The 19003-nt window shown below is 49.6% G+C and overlaps 1 protein-coding gene across 1 annotated transcript in view; it reads left to right on the top strand.

Annotated features, from left to right (window-relative positions):
* Positions 1 to 312: 312 nt before the first annotated feature.
* Positions 313 to 19003, top strand: part of LOC145337679 (uncharacterized) — a 29080-nt gene continuing 10389 nt past the window's right edge. The window contains exons 1-7 of the mRNA XM_080182503.1: positions 313 to 2430; positions 2733 to 2899; positions 3742 to 3825; positions 4077 to 4179; positions 7784 to 7920; positions 16801 to 16912; positions 17780 to 17988. Of these exons, the coding sequence (XP_080038629.1) occupies positions 313 to 2430; positions 2733 to 2899; positions 3742 to 3825; positions 4077 to 4179; positions 7784 to 7920; positions 16801 to 16912; positions 17780 to 17988 (2930 nt within the window). The remainder of the gene's footprint in view (positions 2431 to 2732; positions 2900 to 3741; positions 3826 to 4076; positions 4180 to 7783; positions 7921 to 16800; positions 16913 to 17779; positions 17989 to 19003) is intronic.

Here is a 19003-nt window from a genome sequence, read left to right on the forward strand (position 1 = left end):
ACTGCGAAAGTTAATGCAACAGATGAACCTGTTGGACATTAACCTGGTGTTGTGGGAGTTCTGACTGTGCCTCTCCCAGTTGAACAGCAGCAACTGCACATTGCTGAGTTATTGTCATTGCCTGGGCCAATTCCCTGGGTCAATTGAGTGGTGCCCAGCAGGATCCGCACCAGGTGCGCATGTGCACCTTCACAAACATGGTGACACCTACACAAAGATGGCGGGCGAAGTCCGGGATACACGGATCGTCCTATACCAAGATGGCAGCAGCGGCACCTCCTATAGGTCTAGAAGTTGCGTTCCTTTACCAAGATGGCGACTGTGCTGCCATTTGGAGCTGACGTCCCCGCCCCTTTACCAAGATGGCGAGTGCGTTACCGTGTATGGAACTGGTGTGCCGGCTCCTTTCCTAAGATGGCGGCGCCGGCGCTGCCTGTGCCAATGGCCGTGCCGGCGGAGCTGCGGCTTTGGCGGCCTTTCCCGGCCCAGCTGCACCCGCTGCAGGTCCTCCTTCCCGCTGCCGCCTTCCCGGCCCTCAGCGCCGGCCCTCCGCCCAGCGCAGGCTCCGGCTGCATTCTCTCCCTGCGAAGCGGCCCGGCCTGGGCCCTGGGCCCCGCTCTCTTCATCGCGGCCACTGTGACCGAGGAGGAGCCGGAGCCCCGGGCCGGGGAGAGGGGCAGCGGGGCCGGGGAGAGGGGCAGCGGGCCCGGGGAGAGGGGCAGCGGGCCCGGGGAGAGGGGGGAGAGGGGCAGCGGGCCCGGGGAGAGGGGGGAGAGGGGCAGCGGGCCCGGGGAGAGGGGGGAGAGGGGCAGCGGGCCCGGGGAGAGGGGGGAGAGGGGCAGCGGGCCCGGGGAGAGGGGGGAGAGGGGCAGCGGGCCCGGGGAGAGGGGGGAGAGGGGCAGCGGGGCCGGGGAGAGGGGGGAGAGGGGCAGCGGGCCCGGGGAGAGGGGCAGCGGGGCCGGGGAGAGGGGCAGCGGGCCCGGGGAGAGGGGCAGCGGGGCCGGGGAGAGGGGGGAGAGGGGCAGCGGGCCCGGGGAGAGGGGCAGCGGGCCCGGGGAGAGGGGGGAGAGGGGCAGCGGGGCCGGGGAGAGGGGCAGCGGGGCCGGGGAGAGGGGCAGCGGGCCCGGGGAGAGGGGCAGCGGGGAGCGGGATGAGCAGGGAAGCAGGCCTGGGGAGCGGGGTGATTGGGGAAGCGGGCAGGGGGAGCGGGGCGATTGGGGAAGTGGGCAGGGGGAGCGGGGAAGCGGGCAGGGGGAGCGGGGCGATTGGGGAAGTGGGCAGGGGGAGCGGGGAAGCGGGCAGGGGGAGCGGGGTGATTGGGGAAGTGGGCAGGGGGAGCGGGGCGATTGGGGAAGCGGGCAGGGGGAACAGGGTCCCAGGGCTCCCCTCCTGATCTACACCAGCAAACTCTTCCCCAAACATTATGGGCTCTGGATGGAGGAGGAGGTGGCGGAGGAAGAGCTCCCCGGGCTGGGGGGTGACGTGTTTGATGCCCCTGCCTGCCTGCGAGTGTCCCTGGTGCAGTCAGTGCCCACCTTGAGCAAGGTGGTGCTGGGTGCCCGTACCAGAGCCAGCCTGTGCTGGGCTGGGTCCCAGAACTTTGCCAATGGCCTTCTGCTCCTGACCTTACAGTGTCAGCAGATTCTGCTGCGGCAGGGGGATGCCCCCGTCCTGCCCTATCACCCTTTGTTCGGGGAGGACAGTGCTGAGGTTTTTGGCCACCTCATGGAGCTGGTGGTCCTGGAGTGCCAACCTGTTCTGCAAGGAGTCCTTTCCATCAACACTAGCCTGTTGCTGACCGAGTTCAGGGATTCCAGCCAGCTGCCCTCCAGTGAATTCCAGTCAGTCAGGCCTGTCCAGTCACTGTGTGTCTCTGATTTTGCCCATTACACCAGTGCACTCTGGGGGACAGGCTTTGTGCTGGAGCCTGGCAAAACCCTGGACTCAGATATGAAGACTTTTCTACAGGCTTTGGAGTGTAGGCTGGAGGTGATAGTGACTGATTTGCCTGGGCTGGCCGAGAATGGGAAGCTCCAGCCCAGAGCGGTGGCTGGTCAGCAGCAAACCCTGGATGTTGATAACCTGCTGGTTCTAACCAAGCCAGCACTGCAGCGACTGGGTCTCTTCAACCGTGAGTGGGTCCTCATCTCCTTGTTGGAGCCAACTGTGGAGAAGGAGCGGGCAATACACGCCGAGACTGAGGCAGAGCACCCCAATACGGAGCCAGGAACTTGCAGCAGTCCCAGGGCGTTGGGAAGTAGCTCTGATCGCTGGCTGAACGCGCGACTTGCCTCTGTGGTCGTGGCGGAATTGGCAAATGGTGCCCAGCTCGAGCTGGCAGAGAATGTGGCGGCAATCTCTTGTGCATTATGGTTCAACATTTCCAATGGGTCCCCGGTGCCAATGTCCAACAGCACGTTAAAAATCAAGGTGAGGCATTGCACCCTCAGGGTGCAAAAGAGTTTGGAAATCCAATCAGTTTAGAAATTTCCAAAGTGGCCTCTTGGAGAAGTGAGCCTGCAATGATGCCCTTGGCAGAAGGGAATGCCCCATTCTGACTTGGTTCTCCCAGATTATAACTGCCCCACCAGTGCAGTGGTGCGCGCCGGTGGCTCCGCGCGTGGCCCCAGGGCTGGAGGTGGCCCCCGGGTGGGGTTGTGCTCCTGTGGCTCTTTCTCTGTCCCTCTTCAATAGGGGTGAATGGATGGTGAAAATATTGAATTCTGTTGCAGCGTTTTTACCAGACGGCCTGTGAGAGGAGGCAGCTGAAGGATAGTCGTTCAGCCCTGTCTAAACCCCCATTGGCAAAGGAACTACACGTGGAGGTGATCTTCTCCCCAACGTACAATGCCAGAGATGTGTATGACTGCATACTGTTTGAGCATTTTAAAACACAGAGGTTAGTGTTCCATCTGTGTGACTGAGCAGAGAGATACGTGTGAGCAGGGGCAGCTATTCCCGGGGTTGGGCGGCGCGGGTGCCGGCGTTCCCGGGGTTGGGCGGCGCGGGTGCCGGCGTTCCCGGGGTTGGGCGGCGCGGGTGCCGGCGTTCCCGGGGTTGGGCGGCGCGGGTGCCGGCGTTCCCGGGGTTGGGCGGCGCGGGTGCCGGCGTTCCCGGGGTTGGGCGGCGCGGGTGCCGGCGTTCCCGGGGTTGGGCGGCGCGGGTGCCGGCGTTCCCGGGGTTGGGCGGCGCGGGTGCCGGCGTTCCCGGGGTTGGGCGGCGCGGGTGCCGGCGTTCCCGGGGTTGGGCGGCGCGGGTGCCGGCGTTCCCGGGGTTGGGCGGCGCGGGTGCCGGCGTTCCCGAGCACTCACTTGGGGCCCAAGTGCCAGAATTCCAGGATTGCTGACAGATTGTGAAATTTATATTTTAAAAATCCTAAATTAAAAATCTACTGCTGACCATGAAACCATTGTCGATTGTCGGAAAAACCCATCTGGTTCATTACTGTCCTTTTGGGAGGGAAATCTGCCATCCTTACCCGGCCTGGCCTACCCGTCATTCCAGAGTCACAGCAATGTGGGTGACATGCTTCAGGGATGGGCAATAAATGCTGGCCAATCAGTGACACCTACATCCCAGAAAGAAACCACACAATCTGGTGATTTCTGGGTTATGATATCTGGTTACACGACTCCTGACATTCCCAGTTACCCAGGGTCATGGTATTCACACGGTTACACCAGATCATGGGCTGTATAGATCAATCCCGGTTAAATGCTATGCTTTGTCTTCATGGTTCAGGCTTGTCCATTCGGGAGATGTGTTATGTGTTCGGACCCGGGGCAAGGGGGAGTTCATTGCAAACTGTTCCGAGAGATGCATGAGGTAAGGAGGTTTGCCTCTCACTCTGTCGATCTATATTCTTCTGTTGTCTGGGCGTTCTCTTTCTCTCTTTTTAAATGATATTTTTGTATGATTTGATGAGCTGCCAATGTCCTAATTTGTACCAACTTCCTTTCCTCTTTGACCTCTGTGCTCACCCAGTAAGGGCCTTACTTGGTTAAAGACATTTTATAAATATACTTGTTGCTCTGTTTCACTGCACTCCTCTGAACTGCTGATGTCTTTCCTTGCAGGTGGCCCGTGCTATACCTGAGAGTGAAGTCTGTGTCAGGGGAGGGAGATGCAGACCTGGTATCTGGGTTCCTGGCTGACACTGAACACACATCCCTGTACCTGGTGAGTACCTTGGTTTGACCACACTTGGAGCATTTTGCAGTTTTTTATTCGTTTGTGGGACATGGGCATCTCTGGCTGGCCAGCATTTGTTGCCCATCCCTAGTTGCCCTTGAGAAGGTGGTGGTGAGCTGCCTTCTTGAATCGCTGCAGTCCACGTGCTCTGGGATGACCCACAATGCCGTTAGGGAGGGAATTCCAGGATTTTGACCCAGTGACTGCGATGGAATGGCGATATATTTCCAAGTCAGGATGGTAAGTGACTTGGAGGGGAACTTACAGGTGTGATGTTCCCATTTACCTGCTGCCCTTGTCCTTCTAGATGGAAATGGTTGTGGGTTTGGAAGGTGCTGTCTAAGGATCTTTGGTGAATTACTGCAGTGAATCTTGTAGATGGTACACACTGCAGATACTAAGTGTCGGTGGTAGAGGGAGTGAATGTTTGTGGATGTGGTGCCAATCAAGCAGGGCTGCTTTGTTCTGGATGATATCGAGCTTAGAATCATAGAAACCCTACAGTGCAGAAAGAGGCCATTTGGCCCATCGAGTCTGTACCAACTACAATCCCACCCAGGCCCTATCCCCCATATCTCTACATATTTACCCGCGAAACCCGCTAACCTACACATCTCAAAAGGGGCAATTTTAGCATGGCCAATCAACCTAACCCATACATCTTTGGACTGTGGGAGGAAACCGGAGCACCCGGAGAAAACCCACACAGACACAAGGAGAATGTACAAACTCCACACAGGCAGTGACCCAAGCCGAGAATTGAACACAGGTCCCTGGAGCTGTGAAGTAGCAGTGCTAACCACTGTGCTACCGTGCCGGCCTTCTTGAGTGTTGTTGGAGCTGCACCCATCCAGGCAAGTGGGGAGTATTCCATCACACTCCTGACTTGTGCCTTTAGATGGTGGACAGGCTTTAGGGGGTCATAGAACATAGAACATAGAACATTACAGCGCAGAACAGGCCCTTCGGCCCACGATGTTGCGCCGACCAGTTATAAAAACAATGACCCACTAGCCTATACCAATCCCTTTTCGTCCATAAACCTATCCAGAGATCTCTTAAACGCCCCCAAACTAGACGCATTTACAACTGCAGCAGGCAGGGCATTCCAATCCTTCACCACCCGCTGGGTAAAGAACCTACCCCTGACATCCGTCCTGTAGCTACCCCCCCTTAATTTAAAGCCATGCCCCCTCGTGCTAGCTTTCTCCATCTGAGGAAAAAGGCTATCACTATCCACCCTATCTAAACCTCTAATCATCTTATATGTTTCAATAAGATCCCCTCTTAGCCGCCTTCTTTCCAACGAAAACAACCCTAAATCCCTCAGTCTCTCCTCATAGGACCTCCCCACCATACCAGGCACCATCCTAGTAAACCTCCTCTGCACCCTCTCCAACGCCTCCACATCCTTCTTGTAATGCGGGGACCAGAACTGCACACAGTACTCCAAGTGCGGCCGCACTAGAGTAGTGTACAGTTGCAACATTACACTGCGACTCCTAAATTCAATCCCCCTACCAATAAACGCCAAGACACCATACGCCTTCTTAACAACCTTATCTACTTGATTCCCAACTTTCAGGGATCTATGTACACACACACCTAGATCCCTCTGTTCATCCACACTATTCAAAGTCCTCCCATTAGCCCTATACTCGACACATCTGTTGCTCCTACCAAAGTGAATTACCTCACACTTCTCCGCATTAAATTCCATCCGCCACCTCTCGGCCCAGCTCTGCAACCTATCTAAGTCTCCCTGCAGACTATGACACCCTTCCTCACAATCTACCACACCTCCAATTTTGGTGTCATCAGCAAATTTACTAATCCACCCAACTATACCCTCATCCAGATCATTAATAAAAATTACAAACAACAGTGGCCCCAAAACAGATCCCTGAGGCACACCACTCGTAACTGTACTCCATGATGAATATTTACCATCCACCACCACCCTCTGTCTCCTATCTGATAGCCAATTCCTGATCCAACTTCCTAGATTACCCACAATCCCATACATCTGCATTTTCTGCAGAAGCCTACCATGGTGAACCTTATCGAACGCCTTACTAAAATCCATGTATACCACGTCAACTGCCTTACCCCCATCCACCTCTTTGGTCACCTTCTCAAAAAACTCAATAAGGTTAGTAAGGCACGACCTACCCGCTACAAAACCATGTTGACTATTTCTAATCAATTCATTACACTCCAAATAACTATAAATCCTATCCCTAATAATTTTTTCTAAAACCTTGCCCACAACTCACCGGTCTATAATTCCCGGCAAAGTCTCTGTTCCCCTTCTTAAACAATGGGACAACATTCGCTATCCTCCAATCCTCCGGGACTACACCAGAGACCAATGACGACCTGAAGATCTGAGCCAGAGGCTCTGCAATCACCTCTCTAGCCTCCCAGAGAATCCTAGGGTAGATCCCATCCGGACCAGGGGACTTATCTATTTTCAGCCCCTCAAGAATTTCCAGCACATCCTCTTTATCAACCGTAATACTGTCTATTTTACACCCCTGCAACCCAATGTCCTCCTCAGCTATATTCATGTCCCCCTGCGTGAACACCGAAGAGAAATATTGGTTCAATACTTCTCCAATCTCCTCCGGTTCCACACACAACTTCCCCCTGCTGTCTGTAACTGGCCCTAATCTTGCCCTGACCAACCTTCTGTTCTTGACATACCTATAGAACGCCTTAGGATTCTCCTTAATCCTATCAGCCAAAGTCAGGAGGTGAGTTACTCGCCACAGTATTCCTAGCTTCTGATAGCCATAGTATTTACATGGCTAGTGCAGTTGGGTTTCTGGTCAGTGGTAACCCCAGGATGTTGACAGTGGGAGATTCAGTGATGGTAACACCACTGAATGTCAAGGGGCAATGGACCATCTTATTGGTGATGGTCATTACCTGGCATTTGTGTGGCACTTGCCACTGGTCAGCCTAAACCTGGGTATTGTCCAGATCTTGTTGTATTTGAACAGGGACTGCTTCAGTCTCTGAGGAGTGGGGAATGGTGCTGAACATTGTGTAATCATCAGCGAATATCCCCACTCTGACCTTACGATGGAGGGAAGGTCATTGATGAAGCAGCTGAAGATTGTTGAGCCTAGGACACTATCCTGAGGGACTCCTGCAGAGATATCCTGGAGCTGAGATGACTGACCCTCCACAGCCACAACCATCTTCCTATGTACCAGGTATGACTCCACCCAGCAGAGTATTTGCCCCCGATCCCATTGATTCCAGTTTTGCTCGGGCTCCTTGATGCCACACTCTGTCAAATGCATCCCTGATATCAAAGGCTGTCACTCTCGCCTCATCTCTGGAATTCAGCTCTTTTGTCCATGTTTGAACCAAGGCTGTGATGAGGTCAGAAGCTGAGTGACCCTGGAGAAACCCAAACTGGGCGTCACTGAGCGGGTTATTGCTGAGCAGGTGCTGCTGGATCGCGCTGTCGATGACCCCTTCCATCACTTTACTGATGATCGAGAGTAGACTGATTGGGCAGTAATTGGCCGGGATGGAGCATTGCTGGGTGTGTGTGCTGATATTTTGGTATCTTTTTCAGGACGGTTGTGGTAACAGTTATATCCCCCGTGCTGTTACATCCAATGGTCATCAATTCTGGGGCAGCACATCTCCCCCTGGACTGAGCGACACTGTGGACAAACTCAGTGGCATCATGCAGCCCTATCTGAATACTGGGTTAGTACTGGGGAGAAAAGTACATCCAGCTTAACTCTGTATCTAACTGTGTTGTATGTGTCCTGGGAGTCATAGAGATTTACAGCATGGAAACAGGCCCTTCGGCCCAATTTGTCCATACCGCCCTTTTTTGTTTTAACCCCAAAGCTAGTCCCAATTGCCTGCATGTGTCCCATATCCCTCCCATCATACCCATATAACTGTTTAAATTCTTTGTAAAAGTCAAAATTGTACTCGCCTCTACTACTACCTCTAGCAGCTTGTTCCAGATACTCACCATCCTCTGGGTGAAAAAATTGCCCCTCTGGACCCTTTTGTATCTCTCCCCTCTCACCTTAAACCTCTGCCCTCTAGTTTTAGACTCCCCTACCTTTGGAGAAAGATATTGACTATCTAGCTGATCTGTGCCCCTCATTATTTATAGAGCTCTATAAGATCACCCCTCAGCCTCCTACGCTCCAGAGAAAAGAGTCCCAGTCTATCCAACCTCTCCTTATAATTCAATCCATCAAGTCCTGGTAGCATCTTAGTAAATCTTTTCTGCACTCTTTAAATAATATCCTTGCTGTAAAAGGGTGACCAGAACTGTACACTGTATTCCAAGTGTGGCCTTACCAATGTCTTGTACAACTTCAACAAGACGTCCCAACTCCTGTATTCAATGTTCTGACCAATGAAACCAAGCATGCCGAATGCCTTCTTCACCACTCTGTTCACCAGTGACTCCGCTTTCAAGGAGCTATGAACCTGTACCCCTAGATCTCTTTGTTCTGTAACTCTCCCCAACGCCCTACCATTAACTGAGTAAGTCCTGCCCTCGTTCAGTCGACCAAAATGCATCACCTGCATTTGTCTAAATTAAACTCCATGATGGGAGCAGTGTCGAGGGAGCTTTACTCTGTATCTAACCCTGTGCTGTACCTGTCCTGGGAGTGTTTGATGGGGGACAGTGTAGAGGGAGCTTTACTCTGTATCTAACCCCGTGCTGTACCTGTCCTGGGAGTGTTTGATGGGGACAGTGTAGAGGGAGCTTTACTCTGTATCTAACCCCGTGCTGTACCTGTCCTGGGAGTGTTTGATGGGGACAGTGTAGAGGGAGCTTTACTCTGTATCTAACCCTGTGCTGTACCTGTACTGGGAGTGTTTTTTATTCATTCATGGGACATGGGTGTCACTGGTTGGCCAACATTTATTGCCCATCTCTAGTTGCCCGAGGGCAGTTGAGAGTCACCCACATTGCTGTGGCTCTGGAGTCACATGTAGGCCAGACCGGGTAAGGAAGGCAATTTTCTTCCCTAAAGGACATTAGTAAACCAGATGGGAATTTTCCGCCAATCAACAATGGTTTCATGGTCGTCAGTAACCAGAGAAAACCACAGAACCATAGAAAATTCCAGCTCAGAAACAGGCCTTTTGGCCCTTCTTGTCTGTGCTGAACCATTTTTCTGCCTAGTCCTACTGACCTGTACCTGGACCATATCCCTCCACACCCCTCTCATCCATGTACCTGTCCAAGCTTTTCTTAAAAGTTAAAAGTGACCCTACATTTACCACTTTATCTGGCAGCTCATTCCACACTCCCACCACTCTCTGCGTGAAGAATCCCCCCCTAATATTCCCTTTAAACTTTTCTCCTTTCACCCTTAACCCATGCCCTCTGGTTTTTTTCTCCCCTAGCCTCTGTGGAAAAAGCCTGCTTGCATTCACTCTATCTATACCCATCAAAATCTTATACACCTCTATCAAATCTCCCCTCATTCTTCTACGCTCCAGGGAATAAAGTCCTAACCTATTCAATCTCTCTCAGTAAAGTGTTTGATAAGGTTCCCCATGGTAGGCTACTGCAGAAAATGCAGATGCATGGGATTGAGGGTGATTTAGCAGTTTGGATCAGGAATTGGCTAGCTGATAGAAGACAGAGGGTGGTGGTCGATGGGAAATATTCAACCTGGAGTTCAGTTACTAGTGGTGTACCTCAGGGATCTGTTTTGGGGCCACTGCTGTTTATCATTTTTATAAATGATCTAGATGAGGGTGTAGAAGGATGGATTAGTAAATTTGCTGATGACACCAAAGTTGGAGGAGTTGCAGACAGTGAGGATGGATGTTACAGTTTGCAGAGGGACATAGATAAGCTGCAGAGCTGGGCTGCGAAGTGGCAGATGGAGTTTAATGTGGAAAAGTGTGAGGTGATTCACTTTGGTCAGAATAACAGGAGTACAGAATATAGGGCTAATGGAAGGTCTCTTGGTCGTGTCGACGAGCAGAGAGATCTCGGTGTACAGGTGCATAGATCCCTGAAAGTTGGCACCCAGGTTGATAAGGTTGTTAAGAAGGTGTACGGTGAGTTAGCTTTTATTGGTAGAGGGATTGAATTTTGGAACCGTGAGATCATGTTGCAGCTGTACAAAACTCTGGTGCAGCCGCACTTGGAGTATTGCATACAGTTCTGGTCGCCACATTATAAGAAAGATGTGGAAGCATTGGAAAGGGTGCAGAGGAGGTTTACCAGGATGTTGCCTGGTATGGTGGGAAGGTCTTATGAGGAAAGGCTGAGGGACTTGAGGTTATTTTCATTAGCGAGAAGAAGGTTACGAGGTGACCTAATTGAGGCATACAAGATGATCAAAAGATTGGATAGGGTGGACAGTGAGAGCCTTTTTCCTCGGATGGTGATGGCTAGCACGAGGGGACATAGCTTTAAATTAAGGGGTGGTAATTATAGGACGGATGTCAGAGGTAGGTTCTTTACTCAGAGGGTAGTAAGGGCGTGGAATGCCCTGCCTGCAGCAGTTGTGGACTCGCCAACTTTAAGGGCATTCAAATGGTCAGTGGATAGGCATATGGATAACATTGGAATAGTTTAGGTTAGAGGGTCATTAGATTGGTTCCACTGGTCGGCGCAACATCGAGGGCCGAAGGGCCTGTACTGCGCTGTAATGTTCTATGTAACTCAGCCTCTCAAGTCCCGGCAACATCCTTGTGAACCTTCTCTGCACTCTTTCAACCTTATTTACATCCTTCCTGTAACTAGGTGACCAAAACTGTACACAATACTCTAAATTCAGCCTCACCAATGCCTTATATAACCTTACCATAAGACTCCAACTTTTATACTCGATACTTTGATTTATAAAGGCCAGTGTACCAAAAGCACTCTTTACCACCCTATCCACTTGTGACGTCACTTTTAGGGAATTATCTATCTGTACTCCCAGATCCCTCTGTTCTACTGCACTCTTCAGTGTCCTACTATTTACTCTGTACGTTCTACTTTGGTTTGTCCTTCCAAAGTGCAATACCTCACACTTGTCTGCATTAAACGCCATCTGCCATTTTTCAGCCCATTTCTCTACTTGGTCCAAATCCCTCTGCAAGCTTTGAAAACCTTCCTCACTGTCCACTACACCTCCAATCTTTGTATCATCAGCAAATTTGCTGATCCAATTTACCACATTATCATCCAGATCATTGATATAGATGACAAACAATACTGAACCCAACACTGATCCCTGCGGCATTCCACTAGTCACAGGCCTCCACTCAGAGAGGGGGATCGAATATAAAAGTAGAGAGGTCTTGCTGCGACTGTACAGGGCACTGATGAGGCCACAGCTGGAGTACTGTGTGCAGTTTTGGTCGCCACACTTGCGCAAGGATATTTCGGCCTTGGAGGGAGTGCAGAGGAGGTTCACTAGGCTGATGCTGGAGATGAGGGGGTTGGACTGTGAAGAGAGACTAAATAGACTGGGTCTGTACTTGTTGGAGTTTAGAAGGATGAGGGGGGATCTTATAGAGACGTATAAGATAATGAAAGGGACGGATAGGGTAGAGGTAGAGTGATTCTTCCCACTTAGAAAGAATAGCAGGACCAGAGGGCACAGCCTCAAGATAAGCGGGGGGTGCAGTTTAGATCGGAGTTGAGGAGGAACAACTTCACTCAAAGGGTGGTGAATCTGTGGAATTCTCTGCCCGTTGAAGTGGTGGAGGCTACCTCGCTAAATATTTTTAAGTCATGGGTAGGTAGGTTTTTAGTAGGCAAGGGGATTAAGGGTTATGGGGAGAAAGCGGGAAAGTGGAACTGATCCACTTCAGATCAGCCATGATCTTATTGAATGGCGGGGCAGGCTCGAAGGGCTAGATGGCCTACTCCTGCTCCTATTTCTTATGTTCTTATGTAGCAGCAATCCTCCACAACCACTCTCTGGCTTCTTCCATTGATGTGGGTATGCCGGCGTTGGACTGGCGTAAACACAGTAAAAAGTCTGACAACACCAGGTTTTAGTCCAACCAATTTATTTGATAATACTCACAAGCTTTCGAGGTTTCCCTCTTCGTCAGGTGAATGGAGAGTTCTGGCCTCAGACAGAGCATATAAAGCACAGACAGTTTAGAGATTACTGATTAGAATGCGAATCCTTACACCTAACCTGCTGTTCAAGACCTGAAGTGGTTAGGTGTAAGGATTCGCATTCTAATCAGTAATCTCTAAACTGTCTGTGCTTTATATGCTCTGTCTGAGGCCAGAACTCTCCATTCACCTGACGAAGAGGGAAACCTCGAAAGCTTGTGAGTATTATCAAATAAATCGGTTGGACTAAAACCTGGTGTTGTCAGACTTTTTACTGTTCTTCCATTGAGCCAGTGCCTAATCCAATTTACTACCTCTCCATGTATACCTAGCAACTGAACCTTTCTAACTAACCTCCCATGAGGGACTTTGTCAGAGGCCTTGCTGAAATCCAGGTAGACAACATCCACCACCTGCCCTTCATCCACTTTCCTGGTAACCTCCTCAAGAAACTCTAATAGATTGGTTAAACATGACCTACCACGCACAAAGCCATGCTGACTCTTCCTAAAAAGTCCCTGTTGATCCAAGTATTTGTAAATCCTATCTCTTATACTCCTTCCAATAATTTACCTACTACTGACATCAAACTTACTGGCCTGTAATTTCCCGGATTTCTTTTGGAACCTTTTTTAAATAACGGAACAACATGAACCACCCCCCAATCATCTGGCACCTCCCCTGTGAATACTGACATTTTAAATATGTCTGCCAGGGCCCCTGCAAGTTCAACACTAGCCTCCCTCAAGGTCTGTGGGAATACCCTGTCCAGTCCTGGGGATTTATCCACTCTGATTTGCCTCAAAACAGCCAGCACCTCCTCCTCTTTAATCTGTAAAGGTTCCATGATCTCCCTACCTGTTTGCCCAATTTCCGTAGACTCCATGCCCGTTTCCTCAGTAAATACGGATACAAAAAACCCATTTAGTATCTCCCCCATCTCTTTTGGTTCCATACACAGTCTACTACTCTGGTTTTCAAGAGGACCAATTTTATCCCTCACTGTCCTTTTGCTCCTAACAAACCTATAGAAGCTCTTTGGATTTTCCTTCACTCTGTCTGCCAAAGCAACCTCATGTCTTCTTTTACCCCTCCTGATTTCCCTTTTAAGTAGCTTCTTGCACTTTTTATACTCCTCGAGCATCTGATCTGTTCCTTGCTGCCTGTACATTTCATACAACTCTCTCTTCCTCTTAATCAGTGTTACAATCTCCCTCGAGAACCAAGGTTCCTTATTCCTATTTACTTTGCCTTTAATCCTGACAGGAACATACAAACTCTGCACTCTCAAAATTTCTCCTTTGAAGGCCTCCCACTTTCCATTTATATCCTTACCAGAGAACAGCCTGTGCCAATCCACACTTCCCAGATCCCTTCTCATTTCATCAAATTTGGCCTTTTTCCAGTTCAGAACTTCAACCCGAGGACCAGATCTATCCTTATCCATGATCAGGTTGAAACTAATGGCATTATGATCACTGGATCCAAAGTGTTCCCTCACACTCACATCCATCACCTGCCCTAACTCATTTCCCAACAGGAGATCCAGTATCGCATCCTCTCTAGTTGGCACCTCTGTATACTGATGTAGAAAATTCTCCTGAACACATTTTACAAACTCTATCCCGTCTAAACCTTTAACAGTATGCGAGTCCCAATCTATATGTGGAAAATTAAAATCCCCGAATATCACAACTTTCTGTTTCTTGCAGTTGTCAGCTATCTCTCTGCTGATTTGCTCCTCCAGTTCTCACTGACTATTGGGTGGTCTATAATACATCCCCATTAATGTGGCCATACCTTTCCTGTTTCTCAGCTCCACCCATAGGGCCTCTGTAAACAAGCTCCCTAATCTGTCCTGCCTGAGTGCCGCTGTAACATTTTCCCTGACCAACAATACCACCCCCGCAACTTTTATCCCTCTGCCTCTATCACACCTGAAACATTGGAACCCTGGAACATTGAGCTGCCAGTCCTGCCCCTCCTGTAGCCAAGTTTCACTAATGACTAGAATGTCATATTTCCACCTGTCAATCCACACCTTCAGCTCATCTGCCTTCCCCATAATACTCCTGGCATTGAAATAGACACACCTCAAAAGATTATTTCCACCACACTCAACCCTTCTATTTGTGATTTTGCTTGAACTAACCCGTCTTTTTACCCCTGCTCCACTATCTGCTCTGGTTCCCATCCCCCTATATTCTTAATTTCAGATATATTTAATTGAATTCAAATTCCACTACCTGCCGTGATGGGATTCGAACCCGGGTCTCCAGAATATTAGCTAAGTTTCTGGAAGGCACGGTAGTGCAGTGGTTAGCACTGCTCCTCAGAGTGCCAGGGACCTGGGTTCAATTCCTGGCTTGGGTCACTGTCTGTGTGGAGTTTGCACATTCTCCCCGTGTCTGTGTGGGTTTCCTCTGGGTGGTCTGGTTTCATCCCACAGTTTGAAAGACGTGCTGGTTAGGTGCATTAGCCATGCTAAGTTCTCCCTCAGTGTAACCAAACAGGTGCTGGAGTGTGGTGAGGCATAGATGTTTGCAGCATGGAAACAGGCTGTTCAGTCCAACTTGTCCATGCTACCCTTACTTTTTTAAAACCCCTAAGCTAATCCCAATTGCCTGCATTTGGCCCATATCCCTCTATACCCATCTTGCCCATGTAATTATCTAAATGCTTTTTAAAACACAAAATTGTACCCACCTCTACTACTACCTCTGGCAGCTTATTCCAGACACTCATCACCCTCTGTGTGAAAGAATTGCCCCTCTGGACACTTCTGTATCTCTCCCCTCTCACCTTAAACCTCTACCCTCTAGTTTTAGACTTCCCTACTTTTGGTTTAGTCTTAGTGATTATTTTCCAAACCTTGCTGGATTCCGGGGAAGTGCTGGAAGATTGGAAAACGGCTAATGTTACGCCGCTGTTTAAAAAGGGTAGCAGACAAAAGGCAAGGAATTATAGGCCGGTTAGTTTAACGTCTGTTGTTGGAAAAATGCTTGAATCCGTCATCAAAGAAGAAATAGTGCGGCACCTTGAGAAAATTGTTTGATAGAGCAGACGCAGCACGGATTCGTTAAGGGGAAGTCGTGAATGACGAATTTATTGGATTTCTATGAGGATGTGACTAGTACGGTAGACAGAGGGGAACCGGTGGATGTGGTGTTTCTCGATTTTCAGAAGGCGTTTGATAAGGTGCCGCACAAAAGGTTGCTTCAGAAGGTTAGGGGGGCATGGAGTTGGGGGTAAGGTGTTAGCGTGGATAGAGGATTGGCTGTCTAATAGGAGGCAGAGAGTTGGTATCAATGGGTGTTATTCTGATTGGCGCTTGGTAACTAGTGGAGTGCCCCAGGGATCGGTGCTGGGGCCTTAGCTATTTACCATTTATATAGATGATCTGGAGGAGGGGGCTGAGTGTAGGGTAACGAAATTTGCTGATGACACGAAGATAAGTGGAAAAGCAAATTGTGCGGAGGGTGTGGAAAGTCTGCAGAGGGATCTGGATAGGCTGAGCAAGTGGGCAAGGACCTGGCAGATGGAGTATAATGTTAGCAAGTGTGAGGTTATCCACTTTGGCAGAAATAATAGTAGGAGGGATTACTATCTAAAGGGCGAAAAGCTGCAGCATGCTACGGTGCAGAGGGACCTGGGGGTCCTTGTGCATGAGTCGCAAAAACCCAGCCTGCAGGTGATCAGGAAGGCAAATGGGATGCTGGCCTTCATAGTGAGGGGGATTGAATATAAAAGTAGGGAGGTCTTGCTGCAACTGTACAGGGCACTGGTGAGGCCGCAGCTGGAGTACTGTGTGCAGTTTTGGTCGCCGCACTTACGCAAGGATATTTTGGCCTTGGAGGGAGTGCAGAGGAGGTTCACTAGGCTGATACCGGAGATGAGGTGGTTGGAGTATGAAGAGAGGCTAAATAGACTGGGTCTGTACTCGGAGTTTAGAAGGATGAGGGGGGATCTTATAGAGACGTATAAGATAATGAAAGGGATGGATAGGGTAGAGGTAGAGAGATTCTTCCTGCTCAGAAAGGATAGCAGGACTAGAGGACACAGCCTCAAGATAAGGGGGGGTGGTGTTTAGATCGGAGTTGAGGAGGAACTTCTTCACTCAAAGGGTGGTGGATCTCTGGAATTCTCTGCCCGTTGAAGTGGTGGAGGCTGCCTCGCTAAATATATTTAAGATGCGGGTAGATAGGTTTTTGGTAGGCAAGGGAATTAAGGGTTATGGGGAGAGGGCGGGAAAGTGGAACTGATCCACTTCAGATCAGCCATGATCTTATTGAATGGCGGGGCAGGCTCGAAGGGCTAGATGACCTACTCCTGCTCCTATTTCTTATGTTCTTATGTTCCCCTTCCCGTGGTGACTAGAGGATTTTCACAGTAACTTCATTTCAGTGTTAACGTAAACCTTATTTGTGGCACTAATAAATAAACTTCAGTTAATATTCTAATGATAATAGCCGTCGCCTCTCTTGATTGTTTGCAATGTGCTCTCAGTATTCTCCCCTCTGTCCTCTCAGGCCTCCCATACTAGACGGACCATGCAGTGTCCTGTTGTGGGGTCCGAAAGGTAGCGGCAAGACCACCGTGCTGGAAGCCACCTGCTCTCGGCTCAACCTGCATCTGGTAAAGGTCAGTGAAATGAGTGGATATTGTGTCTGGTGTAACGGTCTGTCTGTATCAACTCTGGGTTTCCCCAGGTACTGTGTGCATCTGTACACAGAAACTGGAAGCAGGAGGAGGCCATTTGGCCCTATGAGCCTCCTCCGCCATTCATTTTCATTATGGCTGATCATCAAATTCAATATCCTGATCTCCACGCTCCCCACACCCCCGTCCCTTCCCAATATCCCTTGATCCCTTTAGCCCCCAGAGCTAAGATATCCTTCCTCAGATAAGGAGACCTGAAACTGTACACAATATTCCAGGTGTGGCCTCACCAACGCCCTGTACAATTGCAGTAAAACATCCCTATACCTATACTCAAACCCTCTCGCTATGAAGGCCAACATACCATTTGCCTTCTTTACTGCCTGCTGTACCTGTGCGCTTACTCTTAGCGAGTGATACACAAGGACTCCAAGGTCTCACCGAGTATCCACCTCTCTCAATTTACACCCATTCCAGTAATAATCAGTCTTCCTATTATTGCTCCCAAAGTGGATAACTTCACATTTATCCACATCATACTGCATCTGCTATGCAGATACCCACACACTCAGCCTGTCCAAATCACACTGAAACATCTCTGCATCCTCCTCACAGCTCACCCTCCCACCCAACTTTGTATCATCTACAAATTTGGAGATAATACAGTGAGTTCCCTCTTCCAAATCATTCATATGTAGGAGCCCTGCGGAACCCCATTAGTCACTGACTGCTAATCAGAAAAAGAGCCACTTATACCAACTCTTTGCTATCTGCTAACCAGCTTTCTATCCATCACAAGACAGTCCCTGCAATCCCATGTGTTTGAAGTGACTCTGTATTTCCCGATAGGTGGACTGTGTGTGCCTTTGTGCTGATTCCGCTGGGGCCTCTGAAGCCAAACTCCAAGCTGTCTTTTCAGAAGCTGATGTTTACCGCCCTTGCGTTCTGTTGCTGCGGAATCTTGCGATGATTGGGAAGGAACGCGATGGAGTGGGGGAAGATTCTCGCCTGATTTCTGCGCTGCAGCGGTTCATGAAGGATCTCACATTAACTCACTGGTATGGCTTCACACTTCATTCACTGTTTGTGTCTTTCTCCCGAGGGCCCTTTCTGATCCATTTGAACTACGTGTGTGTGAGCCTCCACTCCTCCCTACTCTCTGTCTAACTGCTTTGTCCACTAAATTTCACTCAGAGAACAGCCTTTTTAGAGAATGTCTGCATTAAAATTCAAAGAATTGGTTGATAATTTAGCCGTGAAGATGAGTCAACCTAAAGATTGGGAAAGATTTAAAAACCAGCAAAGAGTCCTTAAAAAAATAATGATGAAGAAGTGGATTATGTGAGTAAACCAGCTTGGAATATGGAAACAGGAGATAAAAACACAGATAAGTCTGCAGACCAGAAGGCAGAGGAGCAGAAGTAGGCCATTTGGCCCATCAAGTCTGCTCAGCCATTTGGTGAGGTCGTATCTGATCTGATAATCCTCAATGTCCTTCTCCCATCTTATCCCCATAACCCTCGATTCCCTTACTGATTATAAATCAGTCTGACCCAGCCTCTACTGCCTCCTGTGATAAAGAATTCCACAGAATCACGATGCTCAGAGAATAAATTCCTCCTCATCTCTGTGTTCACTGGGCAATGCCCTCTGTCTCCCCACAAAGGGGAACAATCTCCCAGCATCTACCCCGTCAAACTCTCCGGCAAGCCGATATGTCTCAGTTAGGTCACCTCATTCTTCTGAACTTCAGGGAGGACAGGCCCAACCTACTCAACCTCTTCCCCATCAGAGAATCCTTCCATACCTAGGATCAACTGCATGAACCGATACGGGGATCAGAATTGTTCAGTTTTCCAGATGTGGTCTAACCAGTGCCTTGTAAAGTTTTAACAAGACTCCCCTATTTTTATGCTCTATTCCCTTGGAAATAAATGCCAACATTCTGTTTGGTTTATCTGGAATCATGAACTTTCAGAGCGCTGCCCCTTCCTGGGGTGAGTGAATTTACCTGAGAAAGGAGCAACGCTCTGAAAGCTTGTAATTCCAAATAGACTTGTCGGACTTTAACCT

The sequence above is a fragment of the Carcharhinus amblyrhynchos genome, unplaced genomic scaffold (assembly GCF_965287045.1).
Source record: "Carcharhinus amblyrhynchos unplaced genomic scaffold, sCarAmb.v2.hapA scaffold_58, whole genome shotgun sequence".
In the NCBI taxonomy this organism is placed as follows: Eukaryota; Metazoa; Chordata; class Chondrichthyes; order Carcharhiniformes; family Carcharhinidae; genus Carcharhinus; species Carcharhinus amblyrhynchos.